This window comes from Toxoplasma gondii, chromosome XI (assembly GCF_000006565.2).
Source record: "Toxoplasma gondii ME49 chromosome XI, whole genome shotgun sequence".
NCBI classification, from domain to species: domain Eukaryota; phylum Apicomplexa; class Conoidasida; order Eucoccidiorida; family Sarcocystidae; genus Toxoplasma; species Toxoplasma gondii.
In genome coordinates, this window is record NC_031479.1 from 5,686,094 (window position 1) to 5,700,449 (window position 14,356).

Here is a 14,356-nt window from a genome sequence, read left to right on the forward strand (position 1 = left end):
GAGATGAAAACTCAGGAAGGAAAGAGTGGAAGTACTTGACTTGACAGAGAGGAAGAACCTTGCAACTGCGATCGAAACCGTTGTTTGTCGGAACCGAAAAATATGTTACAGGCGAGGAGCCTGGGCAATCGAACGCTTCTGAAAGCAGTGCACGCTTCTGCGTTTTTCAACTCCGGAAGCGCGCTCGACTGATTCTCTCCGAACTCAAAGCAGTGGATCCACGTCTGCTTTCTGTAGATTTTCTTTGCTTCAGGAAGTTTTTCAGTGGAAACTCGCCTTTCGAGTCCTTCAAGTTCTGCCAACGCCGGCAAAGCGGCAGCTGACAAGCCGCCAGGATCAAGCTGAGAGGAACGACCAGACTCGCGGCGTCTAATCCTTGAAACAAACCACCGAGAAAACTGCTGAAAATGCTGAATGTTCCGACGAGAAGCAGCGCGAAGAGACCGAGCTTCCACGTAGACCTGTCGAGGGAAAAAAAAACAAGACACTCGAACTCCGTACTGGATGCATTCGAAAGCCAAAGTTGCTCCGGACGGTGGAAGCAAAGGAGAGCGGGAGAAATTCGGAGGGTACATCTGAACTCCAGAGCGACGCCTTCATGCTCTGACCGAGACAGCGCGAGCGGCGAGGAAACAGGAGAAGGACGCAAATCACTCAGAACGGAACTCACGAGGCCAAGAAAAAAAGGCGGGGAGGCAGGCGAGGTAACAGGGAACGGCTTCCTTCCTGAAGGAGCAGCATGGAAAGCGAGAAGAAGGAAAACGACAGGGCGCAGACAGAAGAGAGCAGAAGAGAGCAGAAGGGAAGCGAACAGAGAGAGGAAAGAAGAAGGAAGAACATGGATGAAGGAGAGACAACGCGGAAAAGAAGGAAACGATCTGCTTGACGTACCCGAGGTGCACTCCGAAAGCGAACAAGCATGCGAACATCTTCTGGATTTTCTCCTCGAAAAAAATACACTCCATTCATCATATCCTTGAACGGAAGTTCAATTCGGACGACTCGGGCCTCTCTACGAAGCGAGGAAAAACCAAGACACACGCGGCAACCTTGGGAACTTGCTTCGCATGCACAACGCCAAAACGGCTAAAAGGCGATTCGCGAGAATCAGCTGGCGCAGATGCCACAGGTACATCTACTGGAAAGAAATGCGTTCGCACCACGACGCATACAGGTACAGAGAGAGACCCAGTCATCTACAAACATACACATACGCATACATATATATACATATATATATATATATCATATATATACCATATATATAGCATATATAAAGCATATATATATATATATATATATATATGTACATGCATGCATCTATGAATACTTGTGTGGCAGTACGGACGCATGGATGTGTGTGCGTCTGTATGCATATTCGGGTGCTTATGTCTCTCTCTCTGCCTGGCTGTTGACATTCTGAGGCCGTTTCTTTGCACTCATATGAGCAGTTAATGTTGAACGAAATAAAGGAGCGACGCCGGCGTTTTTTCCGTACATGGTGAGTTCGACTCTCATGAAGTTTTGAGGAGACATGAGGAAGAAAACTCGGATGTCCGGTTCGTCGTTGAGAGAAGCGCAGCACTCCGCAGTCTCTGCGGCCTGTCTTGTTCGGTGAAGGCGCTGCATGTACTCAGCCTCGACATCTCCTGTCGCTTCGTCGAGCTGAAAACATTTAAGCGTCTCCCAAGTTCGTTCTTCTGTCTCTCAGAGAACTTGTTTTCATTCTCGAGTCAATGAAAAGCTACACACCCGCCTTCCTCACGGCGAGTTTCAGAGCGCAATTGTCTTTTCCCTGCATGCAGTTTTTATAGTCAAGTATTTCTCTTTCCGGTTCCTGCTGCTCTGGACGACAAGGCTGCAGTGCACCTGATATCTCTGCGGTACCTCACGTTTATTCCACTCACGAACTTCTCGGTGCTTCCACTTTTTTGCTTTCCACCCGGCCCTTTTTTTCTCTCTCTGTTTCTCTCTCTGCTTTCTCCGAAGTGCTCTTCAATTCCGTTTTTCTCTCTATTTCTACACCGTTCTCCCAATCTCTCTGCGTCTCTTTCTTGCCGTCTCGTTCTTCTTTTCCTCAGTTTCGGTTGTGTGTTTTTCTCCACCCGGAAAAGAGAGAAGCGCGTCTTCGGTGACCCAGTCTATGCCCACCTCTTCGATAAGCAAAACAGAAGTTTTGTAAAGAAAAAACCTTTACTGAAGCCGAGAAATCTGCTTTTTAATAGAAACTCCGCTGGGCAGATGCGGACACACATCCTCTTTGCTCGTTTCCTTCCCAGAGGATTCTCGGTCACAGCTATGATTTCGTGGAAGGTTGATCTGCCGTGGAGCTCTTCTCCTGAGAACCGGAGGAGAAGTTGCTGTGCAGCGCGGGGAAGGAGAAACGTACGCCTTCCACCCGTTGTTCACACTGTTCCCTATGGGCGCTCTGAAGAAGCCTCTTGTTGCCGGCTCGCATCGAGAGAAGCAGGAAATGCAGAAGATGCAACGCATAAGGCGAGTAGCATCGGTATTCGATTATGACTCCTCTATCAGATAAGACTTGTATTGCTTTTGGAATAGCACTACTTGAAGTAACTAGGCAGATCATGCGGTGCACGCAAATCCTCTAGCATCCACCACCTCCGTTTCAAAAGTCATGAATTCTTGAATTAACGCTCGCGTATTCAACATACTGTCGATAGCTTCAGACAGGACCTGTCGACGAGCAAGCAGTGACAAGAAAGCAGATCGCCGCTGCTGGATGGAGTTGCTTGACTCCGCGTAATTTGGCGGAAAACGCCGCTCAGGTCTGTCGAAGGAGCTCGTTTTGCGTTCTCTCCCACCGAGCCTGCTGGCAGAGAGTCTGCCGACGCTTCCCCGACTTGCCAGTGCTCTTTTTTTACTCGATTCGTGAAGGCGGAAGGAGAAACCTCGGCTTTCCAAGCCACAGAGGAATGTGGAACTCTCTTTTTGTAGCGCTGCTGCTTTCCGAAAAACGACCGGCTGCCACCGTCGGTAAACTGATGTCAAGAGCATGCTGGAGCAATCACCAGATGCGCACCGTGTGAGGCCGGGGGAGATTGATTTCTCGAAACAAAGAAACCTTTTTGTGTGTGAACAGGAACGAGTTGAAAACAGGCATTTGAGGATGAGACTGAAAATGCGTTTCTTCTCCAAATTTGTCTACGCTTGGTCTACCTTTGCCTCACCTGAATTGCATCTCCAATGAGCATTTCGTCTGCCAAAATGCAGCACACTGGGGTGGCTTCGTGGGCAGCGTCAACCGCCCAGTCGACTGCCGTTCCCGCACAATTAATTTCTCGTCCAGGGTGGAAAAAGGCGAGGCTCTCGGCTCTGAAAAGAAGGAAAGAGGAAAGCGAAAAACAGATGGAAAGGCACTTGCAGGCAGGACGCTGAGCAGAAGTACGGACAGGAAGACGAGACAGCGAGAGCTCGAGAGGAAGCGAAGAGAAAGAGAAGAGGAACAGAAGAGGAAGAGAGGAGACGCATGTCTCGACGCAGCGCAGAAGCGCAGAGTAGAGAGGTGAGAAGACTGAGCTTGAGAAGAGAGGGGAGACAAGGAGTGAAAGCGCTGAAGCAGAAGAGAGAGGTTTTTCGTCTACGCGCGTACGAGTAGAAAGTGACAGTAGCGGTACCACGAGGAACTGCATCTCGGTCAGAAACGCGGCGACATTCGAGGGCTACGTCCATGATCTTTCCGAACCTAAAAAAGGAAAGTCAATCCTCACAAACACAGCAGACTAGACAGAGAATGCATACTCAAAGGAAACAAACAGCCTGTCCTGGTGAACACAAAAGGGCAGTCCTTGAGTCTCGCAACTACCGACTGCTCTCTCTCTCCTTTCCTCTGCTCTCCTCTCAAAGGACGACATAAACCTGGAGACTTGAATAGAGAGACATTTTATTTCTCTCCGCGGTTCGCCATCTTCTCTGAAAGACCAGGACCAGTCCACCATCGATGAAGCAGATAAACAGAGGGACAGATTGATGGACAGAGAGATAGATGGATAGGTAGAAAGAGTGATAGACAGATAGATAGGCAAAAGGAGAGCTAGACAGGTAGGCGGATAGAGAGATGGAGAGAGAGAGAGACAACGACGGGGGTGGAGAGGAAGATAGAGAGGGGGGGATAAAGATATGGATCCAGAGATAGATGTGAGGTAGTCAGAAGGATCGATGTCGAGATTGATAGATAGCGAGATAGATAGAGAGACAGGTAGAAAAATAGAACGAGAGATAGATACATGCAGCACGATGGAGAAATAGGTAGATAGACAAAGGAACAGAGAGATAAGGAGGTAGGTAGATGGAGAGGTGAACCGAGAGATACATGGATGTGGAGATACATAGAAAGAGAAATTGATAAAGAGATAAACAGATACGAGTAGAGAAACATGTAGACGGAGAGGATAGACACAAAAATAAACTGCACCATCTACATAGAGTTCTATAGATAGACTGATACATACTGAAGGTACTGAAGGATACAGACCCATATATATATGTATATGTATATGTATATATCTCTATATATACATATATGGGCGGACGAATTAACGGATACATAACTAGACAGAGATCCACTGTCAGATAAATCCAAAACTTCCGTACGGGGTTGCTGTACTGGAAGGTTCTGCCGGATACTTTACTAAGTTAAAAAAATTAACGTTTAAAAGGTAAACCTTTCCCTGGCTCTGGAAAGAAACTACGAAAGTGAATAATTTTTGGGAAGACCGGGCGAGTAGTACTTGTATATATATATATATATATATATATATATATATATGTATCTGCAGAGAGCGCATCCGTCAACGCAACAATGTCTATACACATGTATAGATAAATATGTAGAGACAGAAACGTATATTTTTTGTAGATGTATGTGTCTATAGGCTAGGAACCGACCGAGAAAAGGCCTCGTGAAGCATCGCCGGAGTCGTGGAAGTGTGAACATTTCTCAGCAGAAGCCGCCCACTGCGGACAATCTCTCCCTCGAGACTCTGGCCTCTGCTTAATGCTTCCCAGTAGGTTTTTTCTTCGATTCCATAAGTGCCAGTCGCAGAAGTCTCTCCCCTCTTCCAAGTCTCGTCACCCTCTGAAAAGATTCCTCTCTCTCGCTCCCTGTCTTCTCGCTTGTGTTCTCCTCCTTCTCGCTCTTGTTCTGCCTCTCCCGCCTCTTCCTCTCGCTGGCGTTCTTGTCCCCGCTCGTCTCTCAAGATGTTTTTGTCTGTTCGTCTTTCTTGTACGTTGTTTTCCTGGTTTCTGCGGGAGTTCTCGTTCTCTCTTCCAGCTCGGAAGGAATCAGGAACAAAGGCGTGTAAAGAGATTCGCCTTTTTTCTTTCGACAGAAGGTGCCAAGTACGGTCGCGCTCCTGCAGAGCCGCACAAGACAGCTTTCTTTGTCTTAGCTCCTCTGTCTCCTCTGTCTCTTCTGTCTCTCCGGGATCTTTCGCTTCTTGTGTCTCTGCAGAAATCGCGAAAGTTCCATATTTTCCCCAGGTGGTGCTCTCCGGGGCGTCGCCATTGGCTGCGCGGGCGTCTTCTGTGGCGACGTCCAGATTTCCACCGCGAGAGAATAGAGAGGACGCAGCTCCGGAACGTATGGGAGAGGCGTCGGAAGCAGATGGAGATCGAGACGAACAAGAAGAGAAGAGAGAGCTGGCAGAGGGAGAACGAGAAGCCAGCAGAGAGCCTGGAGGAGGCGAAGAAGAAGAGAGAGAGAGACAAGCAAAGCGCAGCGGAGAAGAAGAAGGCGCGGCAGCGGAAGATGGCGAAGGAACAGGAGAAGACAGAGGCGGAGGAAAAGGGGAGGCGAAGGAAGAAAGTAGAGAAGAGGAGGAAAACGAGGAAGAGAAAGAAGAAGGAAGTAGAGAAGAGGAGGAAAACGAGGACGAGAAAGAAGAAGAAAGCAGAGAAGAGGAGGAAAACGAGGAAGAGAAAGAAGAAAAGGGAAAAGCTAAGCAAGGTAGAGAAGGCAAAGAGGGTGAAGAACACAGAGAATAATGAGAAGGACAAGGGAGAGGCGGTGGAGGAGGAATAACGGCTACGGATTTCGTCTGTTTCTTTTTCTTATTGCGGTTCACACTCTCGCGCAGAGATGGCGAACCTGCCGGCTGTTGACTTCCGGATTTTGGAGGCGACGCCAAAGGCCACCGGTCTTTGCCCTTCTTTTTCTTCTCGAGTTTCTGGATTTTCTCGACTTTCTCGAGTTTTCTGCATGGCTTGATTTCGTCGTCTGCCTTGCTGGCCTTCTTGCCTCCGCGCTTGGACGAGAGAGGCGTCAGAAGACTGCTGAGACTGGCGACTCGTACACAGCGTCTGTCGGGGACGTTTTCCTCGCCGTCTTCTATGGCCCACCACACACCGCCTTCCTCTTTCCCTGCTGTCTTTCCGGTTCCCTCGGTACCGCTTTTACATGGAGGCGCTGCACCTCTCGCGTTTCTTTCTCGTCTTCTTCTCGCCGTCCTTCTCTGCTGTCTCGGCGTCTCCGCAAGAGGACCTGCCTCTCCATCCCCTCGGGATCCTCCTGAATGCATCGAAGAAGGCGGAAGGGTGAGATGACAGCGGCGGCGCGTTCGCCGAGACGCGAAAACTCACAAGACGCGAAACTCGGCAGGGCAAACCTCAGCGAGAGAGACGCTGAGCACAGCGCCTGAGGCTGCGCGGTGCTTTCTCGGGGAGAGGAGAAAAGCTGAGTTCGTCTTCTTGATAAAACCGTCGGTTGAAGCACACAACACTCACGGGAAGAACAGAGAAGCACAGGAGACTACAAGAAGGTCTTTCAGCAGCCGAGAGAGAGAGAGAAAACGCGAGACAGAACGCGAGAGAGAACGAGACAGAACGCGAGAGAGAACGAGACAGAACGCGAGGGGACAAAGAGATAGTGGGGCGGGGAAAGAAGGGAGAGAGGCGAGAAGATTGAGTGTAGGACGAAAAGCGTTTGACAGGAGAGAGGGAGGAGACCACCGAAATAGAGAGAAAGAAGATTTACACCCCACATAAGGAAACATAAGAGTAGGCAATGGTAAAAAACCAGCTCAGAAAAAGCAACTGAAAAAAAGGATAGAGAAACTGGGGGAAAACGTGTAAAAATTGTGCCTTTTTCGGACCTGGTTGCCGGGCGGAGGATCGTGTCTCTCGGAGGAAAAAAACAGAGAAGTTCTAATTTTAATCGCATGAGCAGAAGCTGAAGACTCCAACGGTCAGTCTGGAGAAGCATTTCTTTCTTTCCGGCTCAAAACAGCAAGACAAGACGACCTCTCTTTTGACGCAGAAAAGGGAGCAAATGTGTCAAATGAGCACCTGAAGGAGGCCGACACCGGTCACGTTCGAAAGCGTCACCGGAGATCAAAACGACAAGGAAGAAAAAGACAAGGGAAACGCGGAAGAAGTCACATCTCTACAGAACGCGAACTCAACGCTCCCTCTCGCCTTGCACACGCAGACAGACCTCGTTTTCAATCTGTTTTGCGAAACGCGAAAAGGTCGCTCGGTCCGGACGCAGGACCTCCCTGGGAGAGAAAGCGTCCGACGAGGCACCCTGTGGAGAGAAACGAAGTTCCCTCAATGCAACAAACGCTTAATCGGTGTTGCCTGGACAGTCTCTCCACTCTTTTTCTGCCTCCAGTTTCTCCAGATCGTTCTGCTCAGATGCTCGAGACACCATCGACACTGGTCGACTCCAAGATCCCCATTCGGTCCAGAAAAAAAATCAGTTTCTCTCTTTCGACGCAATCTCGAAGCTTCTCTCATTTCCTCTAGAACAGTCTCAACTGTATCTCGAACCACTGTGGAGCCACAGACTTCTGAATTGACGTTTGCATGCGACGAAATCACACTTTCAGTGCAACGGTGAGCACTAAACAAATGGGCCTTTATTATGCAGTCCATATTCGGAATGGATTCTACGCGAGACCGAAAAAGGCAGTTTTGATCAACAGAATACGCTCTACAGGCGCCGCAGCAGGATGGACATTCCAGACAGACCATTCCGCTCCTTTTCTGTCGATTCAATTTGAAAGTTCCACTTCTCTTCTGGTGACCATCTGCGCATTTGCAACCTCGTTTTCCAGATATTCGTACTGGACATGAAATTCTTTACCTCTGCACGGGGGCGGAGAGTTCAGCTCCCTGTGTCTCGATGCACATCGAGAATTGCCGCTTCCATTCTCTGAGTGAACATGGCTCCACCCGAACGCCCCTGCGTTGCTATGAAGTTGCAGACATCTCCCAACGTCGTTCATGTACACATGTTGCAATTCCAGTCTATGAATTCCTGTATTCTTGTATGATCATGCATATATACAGACATGAATGCATGGTCTCTCAGCGAATACCTAGAGAGGAGAGACACATGTCTAAGCAGATATTTAATAGTTGCGCTTTGCAGAGGAATACTTGTGCACCTGAGAGCGTCGATCAAGAGCGAGATACTTACCTGTCCCCTTATTTAGTGGGCACAACGTGTGGAGTTATGTGCATACACACAAACATATAATATATATATATATATATATTCAAGAGAGAGAGACATATCTGAGTATGCATTCGCACATCGTTCTAGGTAGTTTCAAACTTGTGTCTATATGTGTATCCAGAGAGATTTTCGAAATATTTGATGATCGTTCTGTGTGGCATAACGCGCCGCTGAGTCTTGCGTTCAGAAGAGACCGCAAAGACGCATTTGGTCACGCGCCGAAGAAAACCGTGACGACATCGGAGGTTGCTTTCTGAGTTGCAGAGGAACGAGAGGCTTTTTCTTGCGGACAGTTCGGATTTTCAGGACTTGCAGATAAACAGGCCTTTCTGACTGCCTCGCGAACTCTCGAATTACGCACGAAAATGCCTTTCTGGTTTAGGGGACCCGATTCCTCGCCCCTGCTGCGAGCCAAATATGTACGATAGAAATGTCAGGGATTACTCGACTTGTAGAAACAGGAAGACACCTCGCTTTTAGATCGTCTCCCCTGACCCAAAGGAAGTGAAAACTTCTCTCTCCTGTGTTTTTGTCTTTTTCTACTGTCCCTCAATCTCCTGTTCACTTCACTTCTTCATGCTTTCCCCAAGCGCTTTTTGCGCGTCTACGTGGATGCCTCTTCTTCAGTTACCACGAGAGGATTCCTCTCTCCCATGTCGTAGTCTGCTTCGCTTCCTTCTTCTCGTTCTCCTTAGTGCATTCCCGCTTGTCGACTTGAAGAAATCCTTTTTCTGTCTCCCTCCATGCAGTTTTTGCGTGCGCTTCCTCGCGTCCCCGTTCCACCATCCCAAGACACTCCGAACGTATTTTCTCGCTCCCTTCACAGGAGGAGAAACTCCAAGGTCGCAAAGTGCCTGGCTCTGTTCGAGTTCTCGCTCTTTCGCCTTTTATTCCGGAGCACATCGTTTCTTGACGGAAGCGAGACAAACGATCCAGGGACGTTCTCCACCCAGCGCTCATTCTCAAACGACTTCGTTGTATTCTTGTCCGGTGTCCAAAGTGCACTCTGCGCGTGGTATGGTGCTCCTTCTGTTACGCGATAGACTGTGACCCTGCGGTATGAATCTACTGGGGGTCCTTCCCTCTCCACGCTGTTCGCTTTAATGCCCTGCGTAACTCGAGGTACGAACTTCACAGAAAAGACGCTCAGCAGGACTTTCTGCTCAAAGCCCATCAGTCCGAAAGGAAGTGCCAACCAGAAATCTAACTTGCCCGCCGGTGCGTCCAAGTCGGCTCGCACCATGCCTTCGACTTCGTCGTGTGAACTGCCGGAAGAGTGAGAAAGCGCGACGGCGTTTCCCCGTTTTCAAGTTTCTTTTACGACGCATGCCACAGACAGAATCCACGCTTCCGCGGGTGCCCCGTCGATTGACGATCGAAGCCGCGTTCTTCTGCGTCGCGAGGCGGGAGAAACTCTCAGCGTGAATACGAGCGTCCTCCCGGGAGGAAATCTCCGCGACACCGACAGAACACAGCGCCCAAACGCGCATCTGAGAACAAGTTACCCGTCGACAGGCGAGATGCGCGTCCGTCGTCTTTCTGTCATGTCCAACGCGAAGGCGACGCGACGCATGCACACTGCATGCGCTCCAGCGAGAGTCGCAACGAAGGTTCTACATTGAAAAAGTTGCCGGCTTGTTTCATCAAACAAACGTGTGGAGACGCAAAACAAAGCGACCCGCAAATGCACAGACATCCAAGGGGAGAGAAAACACCCCACATGGAGACACACGGGCGCATGCAGTCCGCCTTTGTCCAAAGTTGGAGGTGATCAACGGAAAAAATGCACATATGTCTACGGATATACAGACGTAGAGGCAAGGAAACGAAGCGATTTTCGAGATGATCACCAATACTCGAACCCAGAGGTGCACACACACACAGACACCACATGCACGGATGTGGAATTCTCTCTGTGAGTCTGTATATATGTGAGCCTCTTTTCTTTTGCCAAGATCCCGACTGCGAGGGCAAGCAAGGCAAGCCTCGAAATCCAAAAAGAACGGGAGAAAACGCGGAGCTCGTCCGGAAAACCGTGTACGTACACCTGGACCACAATGTTTAATCCATTCGGATGTGTGCGTGTCAAGTGTGGACAGAAGACGAAAAGAATCGTGTCTTCTCCGATGGTTTGACCCCCCACAGAAACCAGCAAACCGGGAAACAGACTTTGTCACTTCGATACCTTTACGGAAAGTTTCCACGCATCTGTTCACACACAAAAATAAGTACATAAAAGTATCCATACATGCTAGTATATGTATATATATGTATATATATACAAATATATGTATATATATGTATATACATGTATATATATGTATATACATGTATATATATGCATATATGTATGTATATATGTATACACGTATGTATATATATGTATATATATGCACATATGTAAATGTGTATTTGCGTGTGCGGTCAATTACGAGACATGGCCACCGCTGTCCTCTTTGCACCGGTAGTATCCCCGGAAGACTCCCCGAGCGCTCCTCAGAGCCGCAAAAATAAAATCAACACAAAGTCTGTATAACTGTAGGCATGTGCACAAGCATCCCCCGTATCACCACACAGATAGCGCTTTCTGTATCTCGATATGTATGTGCATGCATTTATGTATGTCTATTTAGGCGATAGGTGGACGCCAGCAGACCCAATCTGGGTCGCCGCTCGGCTCGGAGAGACGGAACTATGTCGGACGCGGAAAGACGCAGAACGTCCATACTTCGCATTACACGCATACGCAGAAAACGCATGCACAAACTCGTACAAACATACGTGCTATATACATATATATATATATATAGGTAGATAGAGTCATTTGCATGGATTTGTATATCCTTTTGAGGTTTTCGGCGGTCTCTTTGAAGGTCGAGAGAGTCATGGAAAGATCTCTCTTTGTTCTAGAGTGGTGGAGTTTTCCAGAGAAGTGGAGTTTCCGCGACAATCGCCTTCGTTCGTCCTTCTCTGGAGCAACCGCGGATCTCACCACTTGCGGCAACGGGAATGAAGATGAAGCCGACCGGAACAGAGGCTCCTCCACAGTGTTGACTTTCTTCGTTTCGTCTCTCTCTCTTTCTCCCTCTCCATCCTTCATTCTCTTGCCCCTATTCCCAACTCTCTCTCTGTCTCTTCTGTCTTGCCTTCTCTTTCTCTCTTTCTCTCTCTCTCTTTCTCCCTCTCCTCGTCCTCTTCGTCCTGTGTCTGTCACTCTCTTGGGGTGAGGCGCGACCTCGCTTCTCCGTGGATCGCCATCCGAGTTCTGAGTCGCCGCGGCTTCTTCCGTTCGCTCTCGTCCCCGGCGACAGAGACCGACGCGAGGGAGAGCAGAGACACGAGGCTCTCCGCCGCCGCGGCTCCGCGCCGCCTTGAAAGGTCGCTGGCGACATCTGTGTGCATGCTTCGCGGCTTCGCGTTCAGTCCGCATTCTCTCGGAAGATCCAGAGCAGCAGGCGGGGAGTTCTGAAGATGCGGCGGCCTTTGCTGGTCGGCAGGAGAGGATAAATGTCTTCGAAGAAGTAGTAGACATGCCCCACCAGGATCCCAATCACATGGTCTGCCATGTTCCACCCGACGAGGACAGACATCAGCGCGAGAACGAACGGCAGGTACGGCGCGCTGACGGAGATGAAGAACACCGACAAACGCGTACTCGGATTCCGTCGACCCCAAATGTAGGTCATGACGTTGATCATCGATCCGCTGAAAAAGTACGAACCGACGCCAAAGATATGCGACAGTCCCTGAAAACGCAACAGACACACGCGCAAAGATCGCAAATGGAGACACCGCCCGCATGCACCTGCGCCCCAATAGAAACATGTTGACGTACGCATGCACATGTAGCCTTTGATAGGAACGCAGAAAGCGCACTGACCAGGAGAGAGTGAAGGAGACGGAACTATACAACAGAACAGATACATATGCATACTTTACAGACAGAAAGGGGAAGCACAGAGAAAGGGACAGAAACTAAAAATATACATATATATATATATATATAGGTATATATAAAAATATATATATATATACAGAAATATGGGTGAAAGTGTGTGCGTAGATAGGGGGGTATCTATGTATGTATGAAAGGACAATGCGGTTAAGGAGTTGTATGGTTGCAGAACAGGCGCAGAGGAGATAGGCGGCGCTGTGGCGTCTCTGTTTTCTCAGAGGGCTGTGCCAGAGACGATGGAGAGAAGTCTTCTGCGTTCTCTGCAGAGGCTCTTTCTCTCTCTTCCTCGCGCGTCTCTCTCATAATCTCGGCTCCGAGAAAGCAGAGAAAACTTGCGAGGAGCCTCGGACTCGACTTGAACTTCGTCGGCGAGAGAAAGATGGTGACAAAACTGTGTCTTTTTCTCTGTGTGGAGAGCAAGGAGGCAGCAGCTTTTTTCGAACGCTTTCTGCAGATCTCGCGGAAGAGAGAGCTCTCGGCCAAGACCTCAAAGCGGCAAACAAAGGAGACTCACAAGCAGCAGAGCGCCGGTCGTCAGAAGCATCCAGAGGAAGGTCGCGCTCCTTTGGTGTTCCTCTAGAGTTGCGCAGTAGAAGATCAAGACGTAAACGTTCCAGAAGAAGTGGAGAGAGAAGGTCCCGAAGAAGAGGAAGCAGGAGAAAATCCGCCAGACTTGGCCTCGCTGCAGGACGAGGTTGTAGTTGATGTACAGCGAGAACGGAGACACGATCTCCAAGGTGCACAGCAGCATCAGCGCTGTTGAGCAGAACAAGTAAAACCTCGTCACTGGCGGAAGATGTGAGAAGAACAAGTCCACCTGCGCCATCTTGCGGAGGAAGCGAAAAACGAACAGAAAGAGAGGCAGCGGAGGCGACCGCGAGGAAAGAAAAAGACAGAAACCCGGCCGCAACGCCGCCGCGAGAGAGATGCGTTTGCGGAGACAAAGAGAAGGACAGTTGGAGCAGAAAGAACCGAAACGAGACAGAGAATGGCGAGACGAAAGTGAGAGAAGAGAGACGCCGAGGGGGGAAGGCAGGAGAACAGAGGAGAGAAACAGGAGAAGGTGAACAACGAAAAGTCAAGTGGAAGAGACGAAAGAAAAGAAGCTGGCAAGAGCTCGTGCGACAGACGAAATAGGAAAACGCGGGTGAATCTCACAGAAAAGGCAGAAACGGTCGTCGTGTCTCCGCATCTGTTCCTCCTCAGCAGACCGAGTGAACGCGTTCGCCTCTGAACCAAGAAATTCCAGGCGCGAAAGCGCCGCGGATCCGAGAAAGAAGAGTGATAGACGATGACAAGATACACGTGGAAAAGGGGAAGAAAGAGAGAGGCAGTTCTTCATCGTTCAGCGGAGGCGCACCGAAAACAGCCATTGGCAACGACCCAGAACTACACCCCGAAGAGGAAGAACAACTGGAGAAGAGAAGAAACTCCAGCAAAAATGTTGTCCATCTTGTTCCCTCCCTTCTTCTTCTTCCTCTTGTTGTTGTTGTCCTGTTTGTTGTCCTTCTTCTGCTTCTTCCTGTTCTCCGCGTTCTCCCTCTCTCTCGGTTTTCATTCGTCGCTTCTGCGTTCTGTCGCGTTGTGCCTCACAGGGCGTCGTTTCGCTTCGTCCAGGGAGTCAAGTGTAGAACTGCGCTTCGTCTTTTGGCGGCAAAACATGAGGGAAAGCGGAGAACTTCTGTCGCTTCGGCCGCCGAGCTGTCGACTCCTTTCGAGCGAAGAGCGTCTCCGCGGCAACGCCTCGGTCGACCGGTTCTCTGTCTTCCTCGTTTTCGTCTCTTTCTGCCGTTTCCTTTTTGTTGGTCGTGTCTCGGACAAAGAAGCCAAGGCGGTCGACGGTGTTCGAGGGCCAGCCGGGAGACGCGTTCCGGCAAACACAAATACATGAAAAGAGTTGCGGAATTCTCCGAGCGAGGAAC

At 49.6% G+C, this 14,356-nt stretch overlaps 3 protein-coding genes across 3 annotated transcripts; 1 reads left to right on the forward strand and 2 right to left on the reverse strand.

Moving 5' to 3' along the window:
* Positions 1-11: 11 nt before the first annotated feature.
* TGME49_217178 (hypothetical protein) lies at positions 12-2,458 on the reverse strand (the record flags this gene model as incomplete). The annotated part of the gene is made up of 4 exons (XM_018779763.1): positions 12-461; positions 892-1,012; positions 1,499-1,665; positions 2,390-2,458. 4 exons carry the CDS (start codon positions 2,456-2,458, stop codon positions 12-14), a joined length of 807 nt encoding a protein of 268 aa, XP_018635277.1.
* A 1,805-nt stretch (positions 2,459-4,263) lies between these two features.
* TGME49_217170 (hypothetical protein) lies at positions 4,264-6,047 on the forward strand. The gene is made up of 2 exons (XM_002370974.2): positions 4,264-5,027; positions 5,474-6,047. The coding sequence occupies exons 1-2, from the start codon at positions 5,018-5,020 to the stop codon at positions 6,004-6,006; spliced, it is 543 nt and encodes a 180-aa protein (XP_002371015.1). The 5' UTR covers positions 4,264-5,017; the 3' UTR covers positions 6,007-6,047.
* A 5,851-nt stretch (positions 6,048-11,898) lies between these two features.
* Positions 11,899-13,260, reverse strand: TGME49_217160 (Der1 family protein; the record flags this gene model as incomplete). Its single annotated transcript, XM_018779762.1, has 2 exons — positions 11,899-12,225; positions 12,949-13,260. The coding sequence occupies 2 exons, from the start codon at positions 13,258-13,260 to the stop codon at positions 11,899-11,901; spliced, it is 639 nt and encodes a 212-aa protein (XP_018635276.1).
* Positions 13,261-14,356: the final 1,096 nt, after the last annotated feature.